This window comes from Candoia aspera, chromosome 2, assembly GCF_035149785.1.
Source record: "Candoia aspera isolate rCanAsp1 chromosome 2, rCanAsp1.hap2, whole genome shotgun sequence".
NCBI classification, from domain to species: domain Eukaryota; kingdom Metazoa; phylum Chordata; class Lepidosauria; order Squamata; family Boidae; genus Candoia; species Candoia aspera.
Window position 1 is genome coordinate 118,345,663 of NC_086154.1, and position 13,352 is coordinate 118,359,014.

Genomic DNA, 13,352 nt, shown 5'->3' on the forward strand with positions numbered 1-13,352 from the left:
ATTCATCTTGCCAGGTTGCCATTACACTTATTAAATCATATTTCCCTACTTGTACTAAGAGTTTAAACTTATTTTATTTCCCATACTCCCTACAAAGGCCCTAAATTTTATAAGCCAACATTCTGATTTTTCACTGAATGCTTTACAACAACACTTTCAGTTCTTCCTAAAGTAGCACTAGTCTTTATCTGAAATCCTTACTTCAGGGCTTTCATTCCCAACACCAACAAGATTCAATTTAAAGTCCTAATCACATTCATCATGTTTAGGCCTCAATATCTTTTTACCAATCCTTCTAAGATGCAACCCATCTTGTTCCAGCAATCCATCCTTCAGTTAACTCACACCATGATCATAGGTATCCACAGCTAGTCATGACTATAAAAAAATATTGGCTGAGAAATCACAATGCAATTTCCACCCTTTCATACTAGTGTTGGGACTTTGCATGTAAGGCATGAAGTCTGAATCATCATAATGTTGTGACACACATTTCATCACTTTCCCATCCCCCTGAGTGCGCCTAAGACTGGCATCTCCCTATTGCTCCTATGCACACAGCCAATAATTCACTATCAGTATTCCTTCTTTTTCCAGTTCTCTTTCATGGACCAGAAGGCTGGATGTGAACTTCCAGAGCCCACAGGATCTTGAACTTTTTTCCTAGATCAAGTCCATGGTTTATCATTGTATCTGTTCTTGCAATAATATCTGTCTCCACATGGATTAACAAAAAGGGATAATTGTCAATGGATTGGTAAGACCTAGAAGTTGTTCTGCAGCTAGCAAAGTCAGAAGCCTATGTAGATGTGTTTATTTGGCATTCATTTCTTTCAGCGTCTTGCCTTTTTTTTTTTAATTTACAGTACAGTTTACTTATAACTTTAGAACTTTGGGCAGTGTACAACATGAAATGAACAAAGAAAAACAGTACACATAATAAATAGCTAGTTGCCAACTACCACATCTCACTTTTTTGCCTTCTTGCAGAGTCCTACTGCATTTTCTCCGCTCTTCAGGGATTCACCATATTGACTCCTTTTTCCCTGAAAGCTCAGAGCCTGTTTCTACTATGAAGGCCTGAATGCTGTTTTTGAGCCAAAGCAGTGCATAATATCACCTGTGTCTCTTGCTCCTGGTTGTCACTCTCATCACTGAGCTCATTCCTTTGTCTTCCTTATGGACAGTGCTTCCTCTGTCAACTCCTGTTATTGTGTTTTCCTTGATAAATCTTCATCCTTCCTCATGAGTTCTATGGCCACTTGCTGCTCCAATCCTCAAGCAGAAATGTAACAGAGACAGCTGCTGATTTTGTGATTGAAAGCTTGGAAACTCTGCTGCTATCTTGGAGGTAGAAACTTTAATCAAATACTATCAAAAATGTACAGACAAAGAGAATTGCTGTAGCAGCAGGCCTTTTACACAGTGGAAGGGACAAGATTCCTCCTAGACTTCTGAATGGAGGAAGGGAATGGAGGGGAGGAGATATTTTATTTTTTTATTTCATATATTTTATTTCCAATATTTCTATACCACCACAAATATACATTTATTTCTACAAAATAAACAATAAGAACAATAACATAGTAACTCTCAAAGCAATCAACAGAAATAAAATTAGCCACCCCCAACTGGATAGAAAGCATAGAGTAGATTTTAGGCTCCAAAGATTGTTATCACTTTCTGAACAGTGACTAAACTGCTGGCTAGCCAGATTTCAAGGGGTCCATATTCCTAAGGGTTGGGACATCATTTAAGGAAAAGTACTTGAGTCTATGCTTCCTTCTCTCTAAAACTGATGGAACCTGGAATATCCTTTCTCAAACAGAACAGACAGACTGGCCAGAGTCAGCTTGGAGAAGAGTGTCTTGTAACTATCTAGGCCTTTTTCCTGTAGGGCTTTATGGGTTAAAACCAGCACTTTGAACTATACTATTACAAGCCAGCATAGCACCTACAAAATAAATGTTATACTGCTGAATTGGCTTGCACATATGAGATGTGGGCTGTTGCATTTAAACCACTGCAGCTTCCACTAATCTTCAATGGTAGACCTAGGCAGGGGTCATTGCAGTAATGCAATTTGGAAGTAGTAAGGGCGTAAGTCACTGTTGTCAGAGCCTCTCACTGAAATAGAGGTGCAGTTGGCTCATCAGCCAAAGCTGGACAAAGGCACCCCTGGCCATGGCTTTGAGGGAGGGGTTTTGCAAATGGAAAGAGGCCTTTCTAGTTCAAGGTCCCCTTTCCTATGTTAGTTCCCCAATTTAAAGTTGCACCCGAATCATGTTTCCCCATTTCTCTACATTTACAAAAGGTGCATGCTAGTACTGGTGGTTGGCCTGTCTTTCTGACATCTGTGAAAATTGAGTCAATAAACACTTCAATACTTGGTCTAAAAAAGTCTCACAGTAGAATAGCAGATATCTCATTCCTGAGGTTGGTATGGATGGTAGGAAAATCTCTACTCTTACTCTTATTAGACCTGTCTCATTTATTAAAAGCATATTGGCTGTTCTGGAGCTCCTTCCTTCCTTCCTTCCTTCCCTCCTTCCTTCCTTCCTGTCTTTTGACAGAAGCAGGGAGTCTATAATTCAAAGACAGTAATTAAACAGAGCTTTTCAAAAAAATTGTCATTTCCTCATACTGAATTTTCCTCCTCCCTAGGTGGAGGGGAGGAAAGCAAATGAGAATAAATGGCAGTTGAGGCTTATTGGCAAAAATGAGCTTGACTATAAGCAGAAGGGCAACATCATGGGATAATTATTATGTGTGGGTTTACACCAGTCAATTCCTCTTCTTGGTCCGTTAAGCGAGACTACAGGCCTAAAACAACGTTTCAGGAAATAGATGACAGAGACGGGATGGAAATGAATCCCCCCAAAGGTGCACAGGATGGCGAGGAGGGAAGCATAGAATATTATTTTCGACTTACTCCGGTATGGGGCAGAGGGGAGAAACGAATGGAGACCTGGGCCATTTATATTAAACAGTCACCTCAGTTTTATACACCCATAAAAAACTTGGCCCCTGGACGACGCCGGCTTCAGACTTTCCCAAAATTCCCGTCGCAGGACGCGACGCGACCCGACCCCAAATACAAAAGTTGCAGGAGCTGGGAGCTTTTTTGAAGGGGCAGTTGTTCAAGCCTGCAAAAGGTGGAGTCGTTCGTACAGCGTCGCGCAGACTCGGGGGCATGTTTCGATGCCCCCCATAAGCGCCGCTCTGCTGAGCCTGACGGCACGCCAGGCCAGCGTCCCTGCCCTCGCGAAGCGCTCGTCGGGCGCTCTTGCCGGCGTGGGCCACTAGGTGGCAATGCCGGCCTCTCTCTTTCCCCGCCTATCCCTGGCTGAGGTTGCCGCCGCTCCTGGCTCTGCTGATCCTGGCTCACTCCGCTGCCAAGCAAGGAGCGGGAGGGTAGCAGGCGAAGCGCGCCCGCCGGAGGAGCCGGACTCCTACCCCGGAGAGTGGCGCCCGGCGGCTCTCCTCCAAATCCGCCCTGGCTCGCCTTTTGGATGTTGGAGAGAGACGAGAGCGAAGCAGCCCGCTGCCTCCCGCCATGAGAATCGCTCGGGCGACGAGTTGAGGAGGATTCGGGGGGGGGAGAAAGCCCCCAGACCGGATTCCCCCTCCCCAAAACTTTTCGTTCGGCCCTGAACGCCAGCTGCAGCGCTTGCCGAGAGAAAACTTCGCTCCTCCCTCTGGGATTTGGTAGGTGTGACTGTGGATCTCTCCGTCGTTACTCGCTCGCTCCAGACGGCTCTCCTTCCCGAAGCCTTCAAGTATGTTTTGAGAAGAGCGGACCTCTGACTAATTCCCCGCAGACTTCTCTCTTCCTTCCCCCTCCGACCCACCCTGTTGAGCCTCGGCGATCCCAAGGACGCGGCGGCGCCTCCTTCTCCGCGGTTGCTGCCGGTTTTGCCCCGCAGTGCAGGATCGTTTTCTCCTTTCTCCCTCTCCACCAAGCCCTTTGGAAGGATGGCGATGGGGGGTTTATGACCGATGTCTCCTATTCTTCCTCAGACTTTGGGGAAGAATTCATAGGGGAGGGGGTCACTGGGATTAAATCGCTCCCTCCCGGATTCTTTGAGCGTTCTTGGGCATGAAGTGAGTGTCCAGGGCGGTCTGGCCAAGAAGGCAGTAAAAGTGAGAGAACAGAAGCTCGCCACCCCGTCGCAAATCTTCCTGCCCACTCAGGAAGCCAGCAGGAGCAAAACACGGGATTATAGGAAGGACAGATATTTCAAAAGACCTTCCCCAAACTCCAGAAGTTCTCTTCCATCCTCAACCGGCTCTGTCTCTGGGAAACCATGGCCGGGATTGGCAGCTGCGGAAGGATACTGTGTTGCGCGCTCTTTGCTCTTGTGGGCATCTCTTCGGTCAGAGGCCAAGGTAAATCGAGGGGAGTGTCTATGTCTGTGTCCCCACAGACTCTGTTTTTGTCTTTGTAGTCTGGAGGGCGGCATATGGGTGGCAACACCAAGGTCCTAAGCTCCCGGGAGTTGCTGGATGGCAACAGACTTGATACCTGCAATACTTCTGATGGGGAATGCACTTGACTTTTTCAAGGGGTTAAGCGTAATGAAGCTGATTGATTCCCTCCAGTTTCTGATTGGTTAATGGAAGGGGTGAGATGGATAAAAGAGATCGTGAGGACCCGGGAACTTAAGGCGACTTTTTCATTTGCTCGGATCTGTGCTTTGACGGAGGTAGAGCGGGCGGGGTGGTGGTGGTCTGTTTTGCTGGAGTGGAGAACAAGAGGTTGTGGAGAAGTTTTATGCCTGGTGATTTGCAGGAATGAAACAAACGTCTATTCAAAAGTAATAGATCAAAGCAAAGTGTGGGAGAGAGGAGAGAGGCAGACTCTAGACGTTTCAGGAGGATAAAAGGGTCTTGAAAGAGAAATAGAGGGGCGGCAGTAGAGTAGAAAGGGCACTGCACGGTGTGTGTTTGTGCGGGGAGTGGATATATAGCCGTATCTACCCCTACTTGAAAATACTGTAACAGGTATTAGAGTTTACAAAAAGGTGAAACAAGGTAGTCCTCAGTTCATGGAGGAGAAAAAGAAATTTAAAATCTGTTGTTGGGTGATTAGAACCGAACACAATGGCCCAAAGCTCACAGTGAGCGCCGGAAGACTTAATCCGAGCAAGTGTGAAAGTGAGGTGCCTACTTTTTACTAAAATATGTACAGGATAGGGCTGCTCAATTTCTGACTGCGAGGAAAAACTTGGGTAGGCTAAAATTCGAGTCCGCATGGTGAAAGGGTTTTCTGTGAAAGCCCGAGCTGTCTCTGTCTCGGGAGAAACTCGGCGGCTTCTCCTTCGCGAACAGCCAAAAGGCTTCCGCGGCGGCTTTTCCCGGGGGATGGGTTGGCTTTGTTAGCGGGATTGTGTGTTTGGGAGTGCGTGTGTGAGCGAAGCGCGTGTCATACTGGAAAACCGGCTGCCCTGGGATACGGAGAACTTCCTGGGGTAAAGAATGCAACACGTGGGGCAGCCCTTTAGGCGTGTAAAAGAGAGCGGGGGAGAAAGACCCATTCCGGCCCCTCCCGAAGAAACGGTGGTTTGGTTTCAGCCTCCTGCGGAGGGAAAAACCGCCCGGCGATTCTCGGAAGAGGAACGGGAATCTCCTCCAGACGCGCGCTCTCCCTGACCAAAAATAAAGCCGCCGCCGCGCGGAAAAAGGCGGGAGTGGGGGAGGTTGACCTCTTTTCTCCCCCAGTCTGTTGCCTGGAGAGAGGCGTTTCAGACGCTGCTTACAGGTGGCCCGGCTTTTAAGAGCAGCCCGGAGGCTCGAAGTGGGGGCTCGGCCGAGTCTCCCAGGAGCCCCGCTACGCCCCCAAGCCCTCGTTCTCTCTCCCGCCTCCCCCGCCTCACGTTCAGCTTGGCGTGGTGCGCCCGGCGGAGCCAGAACAGGGGCGCACCCGCTTTAGGAGGCATTCCGGCGGGAGCGGAGAGGTCGAGACCTGCCACATTCCCCTCTCGTCCCCTCTATCTTGAGAGAGCTAGATTTCATGGCCACCAATATCTGCAAGCCGGTACCCTCCGGAGCCCTCGGGACTACAACTCTCATTATATCCCAGGCAGCGCCGGCTTTTTGTTGGGGTAGGGGAGGTTGCAGAACAAGTATGGGGAGAGGGGACTATCTTTTCCATGTCTTTAAAAAAAAACCTCTTCACTTGTTAAAGGAGCTTCTAAAGGGCATGGTGACTTGGAAAAGGAAAGCGGGGCTTGTCTGTTGTCTTGCAAAAAAAAATGGAAATTGTTTGTGGGGGGGAGAAACAAAATGAAGAGAAAATTAAAGGAGGCAGGGCTTTTAAAAATGTTTTTTAAAAATATTGTTGATATCCAGCATAACGCAGAAGGATTAAGTTGGCTACTGTATGGTGATAAATTTTATTTTTACCTGTTTTTTTCCCCTGATGTCCAAATGGCCACAATAAAGATTTGATTTAATTTAATTTGATTTATGGTGAATTCCCGTAAGTGTGCTTTTTCTCTTCCTCTCCTTTTACAGTATCAAAATCTCGGGGATCTTAGGACTTCCTGAGGCTTCCTTACTCCCCCTTTTTTCTTCAGGCTGATCCAATATTTGGTCAGTTATCCAAATAGCCACTTTAAATAACTGGAGCAGGTTTTACAACATGCATATATCTCACCCAAACACCTTCTCGTTCCTCATTTTCTGTCTCTTGACCTGTCAAGATAACAATACAGCCATGAATAGACTTACAGTCACAAGGCAGGAGGATGGGCCTGTTTGAACTCCCGGGAAGCTGAGGAGGGCTCACTCTTGGAGACCACAAGGGGTTTGGAAACAAGGGAGGACCACACAGGCTCTTCCAGGACCCAATGTGGTTCATGTGTTTTCTGAGGCTCCTGGTTCTGTCACTGCAAAGCCTGGATAATTTGTTACAGAAGAGAATGTGGCAAAAGCTCAAGCAAAGGACACACAACTTCTTTCCTGATCCTCAATTCAGCAAAAACACAGTGTGGATAAGGAGGGTGGCTAAACTCTGAATGAATGAAAATACATGGTTGGATTTGTAAGCCAGATGCTGTTTTTATTCCATTCAATGATTATATTTTGCTGCTTTACTAAAATCTGTTAATTATATGATTATTATTTAGATTTAATATAGCTGCCCACTCCAGTGGACTCAGATAATACAGAATACCTCTTCCAGCAAACAATCATTTAAGATCTTTGGTAGCTCTGCCAGATCTAGGCTTCAGAAATCTGGGCAGCCACTAGATGGCAGTTAGAGTTCTCTGTATAATTTCGCTGCTATCTAGTGGTCATTAGTTCCTTGCAGCCCTGACCTGGGGGTCAGGTAAATTCAAGTATTAGTTGCTAAAATTCTGTCTTCCCCTCCTCTCCCAAACCACCAACCACTGCACTTGGTACCCTTCTGTCCATTTTCCTTCTCCACAGAGCTGGCTGGAGCCTTGGTATGAAAAGTGTGAGTCAAATAAAGAATGCCATTGAGAAAAGGTCATTGGAGAGTATCCTTCCATGATAGCCCATGAGTTGGCAAATGCCACAAACTACCTCAGGACCTACTGATAAGCTAATTGCCTCTGGGATGCTTATGTACTGTGCAGACTATTTTCAGCTACCTCTGTTATCTGAATGAGATTCATAAATAGACTCCCTCTCTAAGCAGAGACCATTGATTTGGTTGCACCAGCCAATGAAGCCTCCTGGAAACATTACATGATGTGAAAGGGCAAGAGGAAGGGATGGAGAAAGGCTGGGGGGATGCTTTTATTTTATGGCAGACTTTGGGAATGCAACAGAGTTTCTCTTGTGCAGCTGCTTGGAGATATCCTCTTACCTTTTGTAAGAGGTATTTGCATCATTTATATGTGTTGTGAATGAAGAATAGTTGTATAAGAATATTATAAATGTACCCATATTATGCTATACGTTCACAGGGAGGGGACCAGGAATTGTAATTATACTATTCAGGTTTTCCCCTATTCCTTAATAACTTCCAGAAATGTGCATCTCTGACTTCTCAGGGGAAAAGGTCTCATTGACCAAAGAATATAAGGAAATATATAGTTCTCAGAATGCATAGCCATACCTCTCCAGTCTCTGTGATATTTGGGGCAGTAGATGCCAAAGCAAGAATTAACACAATGCTTCACATCCACTACAAAACTCAATAATGTCACCAGAGCTCTAAGGGACATCTTATCATTTGACAGAAGTACCAACTTTGGTTTCTACTGGTCATTTTCTTATGTGTTAACATCAGTTTGACCTGTAGAAAATAGCAGGTGATAGTACTTATCTCCAAGTTATGAAAAGCTTCACCTGCTGATTTAATAGCCATTTGACCTTCAGAAGGAAACTGGAGAAAACTTGACCATTGTTTTTCAGACATTCAACAAGCCTACATGTCAGAACATTTCCAATTTAAGAAAGGATCAGATGGAAGAAAATGGGGGGAAACTCTGCCTGAGATTTTGGAGGGCTAGAGTCATAGGAGACAATGTTGAACTAAGTAGAAAAATAGCCTGACTTAGTATAACATGATTTACTATGTTCTTTATCCCATGCTAGTTCACAAACTACAGTCTTAAATCAAATAAACATCCAAATGTGTAGATATGGCTGATTCATACTGTGTTGCAGATTTGACAGGAAAGGCTCAGTAAACATTTTGCATAAGCATTTTGCATAAGCAATACCCCAGGTCCAATCCAAAAAGTGAATCTGGGTGTGTACCAGAGTTCAGGCCTGTGTTTTGTCAGTAAAGGAGGCAAAGCATCTCTACTTCTTGGGGGGATTGTCAGCCTGTTTGGCTATTGCAACCACTCTGTAGCATTTTGCTAGCAAAGTCACTCAGATGCATCCAAATTTTGATTCCTTGTGGATAGGGTCCAATGGGCTGACTGAAGCAATGTCTAGCCATGTTACCTGGGCCTGTGCACTCTGAGGATAGAGTGCTCTCTAGCATGATTTCCACCATCTGTGTTCTGGACTCCTGCCTCTTCTGGCTCCTTCAGAGAACAAGTTGAGGTATAGTTGGCTGGATTGGTGAGATTATCAATTCTTCTTTGCAAGAGAGAGTGATGCCATTAGACCTGAAAGAGGCACTAAAGTGACCTTCACTCAGTCTTTCAGGTATCAGTTCTTTCCCATCTGTTGTTGAACATCTATGTGAAACCACTGGCAGAGGTCAATCATTGGCCTGAGATGTAATATCATCAGTATGCTGATGATACCTAGTTACATATCAAAACTCCAGACCTTCCCAGAGATGCAATAGAGCTCTTGTCCTGGTTTTTGGAGTCTGTAGGGGCCTAGATGCAATGAAAGAGGTTGAAATTAAATCCAAGCCATATGGAGTTATTGTGTGTCTGTTGAGATTTTCAGTCTATTGCAGAGTTGTCTCCCAGTGGAGTGGCACTAACCCTGAGGGAGAAGGTCTGTGACTCAGGAGTCCTCCTGGACTCATGGCTGCCATTGGATGGGCAAGTGAAGGTCATGGGCAGGAGGGCTTTTGCCCAGCTTTGGCTAATGCATCTTTTGCAGCCCTATCTAGATCACAAGGCTCTTGCAAACTGATTCCTCATTCCTTCTCAATAAGAGTACAGCAGTACTGTACTCAATAAGAATACATGGGTTTGTCTTTGAAAACCACCTGGGATTTATAATTGATGCAAACTGCTGGTATCACCCATCAAGAGCACTTTACACCTATGCTTTGGGCCTTACATTGATTATCAGTGGCTTCCAGGTACAATTCAAAGTGCTGGGTTTGACCTATGAAGTCCTACTGTATATGGATTGGTACCTAAGTAATTGCAATGCCACCTCCTACTACCTGAATCCAGTACATTCTCTCTGGAAGAAGCTTGTGGTTATTTCCATGAATAATTTCATCTTTATTCCATGAAGAAATGAAGGTCAGGAGGCATTATTTTTCAGTTGCTGCTCCAATCTTGTAGAATGGCTTCTCCTTAGAATTAAAGCTTGCTCCATCCCTTCTAATCTTCTGGAAGCTATTGAAGAAGGAACTCCTTTGAAGAGTATTTGGAGAATAGTTTATTATTGCCATCGTTACTTTACCTTGAAATTCCTTACATTGATTTAATTGTTCATTTTATTTGGTGTTTGGTTTGATTATAATTTTACTTTCATGATTACCAGTACTGTAATTATGTTTGTATTTTTAATTTTTATGAGTAATCAGTTGTTTTTACTCTGTTTATATTTATTGTGGACATTGTTTTTGGATGGTTTTTGTAAACCACAAGTCTGCCTGGCAGTATACAAGTAGGATGGATGGATGAATGAATGAAATCCCTGACATCTAAAACAGGTGTATGAAATTGTAGAAAAAGGAAATTATAGAAAGCTACTGCCAATCAGCATAGACATTCCTGAGCTAAATAGACCTAATAGTGTGAGCAAATCAAAGGCAGCTGAAAGCATCCTATTTCTCCTTTGAACTAATGTTGATATGTAGTATTTTTCTTACCTGGGTGAAGTTGATTCCATTCCCTAGTAACAACATAGTGAGGTGGAAATGGTACTGTTCCCATTTTACAGCTGGAAGAACTAAGATTTACCATAGGTGTATGAGACTGGTAAATTACCTTGTTCTAATCAATGGTTGCTTCAAAGTGCCTGACTGTGATTGTTTATTTATATGTATATTTATACTTAAATTTTAGTCACCGCCCATCTCACTCAGAGAGCAACTCTGGGGAGTTTACAATAAAAACAAGAATAAATAATTAAAATACAATAAAAATAAAATATATTCTTAGATAAAAATACAATCCAAGATGGAGGCGTTAAAAGATCTTAATTTATGGGTTTTAAATTATGAGATCCAGAGATTCAAAAATAATTAAATATACAATATTGCAGGGCTTTGTCTTATAATCTCCAGATGTTTTGAAATACATGTCCAATAAATCCCAGTCAGTGTTGTCAAATATCATATAATCTCCAATTTCTAGAAGTGCAGCTTGGGGCAGTGGGCTCCTCTGTACATCCTGATTGCTGCAACATGAAGCTGCCCAATTTACTGTTTGTTGAAGACACATTCTCACTAAGCAGTCCCAATTTCATCACCAACCAGCCTGTTGCTGAGGCAGGCCAAGGCTGGCTTTAGGTGTTCCAGCATTGAAGTAACATGCTAGCAGCAAAGCTTCCCTGCAGACAGTCTAAGGTGCATGGACAAGGAAGCCCAAAGTGCTGCTGCCAGGAGCAGTGATCTGCTCCCTGAAATTGGTTTGGTGGGTTGGCTGTAGGATTTCCCCCTGTGCCTCTCCCACAGTGCTATTTGGACTGCAAGGGATCAGCTTCAGTAGCCATTTTCTTTTCTGAACAGCTTCTTCAACCAGTCAGCTGAGAGGATGTTTTCAGAACAGCTTGTTCAACCTCAAGAGGAAGAGCCAGGCAACTCTTGGCCAAGCTGTGAAACTGACTAACCAATTCCTCTCTCAATGCATGTAATTGAAAGTATAACTGAAAGGACTCACCTCTAGTTCTACAGTAACCTGGCTGGCAGGAAATTCCCTTCCCAAGGGCTATTGCTCTCCAAGACATCCTGGTTCTCCTCTAGCCATGGCTAGAACTAAAAACAAAACAAAAAACAACCTGTATATTTATCAGCCCTGAATCATGTGACAGGGCTTGAAATTATTGGTGTGTTTTTTGTTTTAGTTTTAAAATCAGAATATCTTTCTACTGAAGGTGAGATGAGATGCTTTCTCCTGCCTGAAGCTGGATGCAACCTTAAGTGCTTCACTGAACCCACTTCCTTCCCAAAATAATAAAACAGGACAACAGATGAGAAAAGTGAAGTTCTTTTTTGTCTTGGCTTCAGAGTGCCTCACCCAAGGCCATTCTGAAGCCTCTCCAGTGCCAAGAAAACTTTTGTTTGCTTTGCTCCTATCCATTCCTCTAAGATGTTTTTCAAAACAGATAAATCTATCTTCCTGACACTGTTTCTTTCATCCATTCCTTGTCTATCAAGAGGTATGGCTTCAGACTGCACAGAACCCTTATTCTGCTTCTTCAGGATGTGCTGTTCTTGGAAGTGCAGAAGGACCATTTTCCTCCTTGCTTTTCCAAATAGAGGCAGAACCAGAATGGGGGGGGGCAGGGGGAGAGAGAGAAGCAGGAGGGCATAACTTCAAAGCTCAAGTTTTAGCAGCTCTTATAGGGCCAGAATAGGATGGCTTCCAGTGAGAAATTCAACAACAGGAAACTGCTGGCAAGGTGGAAACAACTAACCTGTTGTTCTTCAGAGGCTTTGGACTGAATCTGATTGGTTCCAGACAAGCTGGCCAATAGCCAAGCATTATTTATTGTAGTCTACTAAATCTGGGGAACGCTAGCTTGTTGCTCTGTAGTTTAGTGACACTGGGAACTGCCTAGCTTTCATTGCTGTTTATATTTTGGCAGGGCTTTGAAAATGAGTTCAGAAGCTTCAGGCAGTCCTCGACTTATGACCACAGTTTGGACTGGAATTTCCATCGTAAATTGTTGCAGTCATAAGTTGAGTTATCATGTGACCAGACCTGATTTTATGACCATTTGTACAGTGGTTGTTAAGCAAATCGCTGCAGTTGTTAAGAGAATCCAGCTTCCCCAATGGGTGTTTTTTGCTGGAAAATGGCAAAAAAAATCACAAAAGGCAATCATGTGACCACAGAATGCTGCAACTGGTCATAAATGCGAGCTGGTTGCCAAGCAGCCGAAATGCGATCGTGTGACCACAGAGTGGTAGTGCGATGTTTTGTGACGCTTGGAAGTGCTTCGCAGGCCGTAAAGCACCCATTCCGTGGCCATCGTAACTTTGGAGTGTTGTTAACAAACAGTCATAAGTCGAAGACTATCTGTACTTCATTTTGGCTTAACTCCAGCTTTCGGTGATGTCCAAAGTGTGGTCCACTTCAACTATGGTTAGTTCCAAACAATTCACATTCAAACTATATTTTGTGAAGCTGGATTGCTTAATATAATTAGTTCCAGATTGGTACTAAATAGCAAGATGTAGTTCCAAAAAGTGAAAGAAAATGGCTTGAAAGAAGGGTGTGGAGAAGGTTGTTTTTATAGGGCAGCCCAGCTGGTGAATTTGCACAGCCCACCAAGCCATAAACTAACCACGTAGGCTGATTAGCACAACATGATAAGCTAAAATGTAGTCATCTAGTTTATGTGTCATTCAAGCACTGTGTATCATGTGAATATAGTTCAGTGCAGTCTTCCCCAGCCTGGGATCCTCCAGATGTGTTGGACTTCAGCTCCCACCCTACCTGACATGAATTGCAGGAATCGACTTCTAGCTCATCTTGAAGCACCAGGCGTAACCTCCAAAT

At 44.2% G+C, this 13,352-nt stretch overlaps 1 protein-coding gene across 2 annotated transcripts in view; it reads left to right on the forward strand.

The window, feature by feature from the left end:
• The first annotated feature begins 3,404 nt into the window (after nt 1-3,404).
• The window catches only part of SDK2 (sidekick cell adhesion molecule 2), a 377,040-nt gene continuing 367,092 nt past the window's right edge, over nt 3,405-13,352 (forward strand). For both annotated transcript variants that reach the window (XM_063293433.1, XM_063293434.1), the window contains exon 1: nt 3,405-4,389. In XM_063293433.1, the coding sequence (XP_063149503.1) occupies nt 4,308-4,389 (82 nt within the window). In that variant the 5' untranslated portion in view covers nt 3,405-4,307. The remainder of the gene's footprint in view (nt 4,390-13,352) is intronic.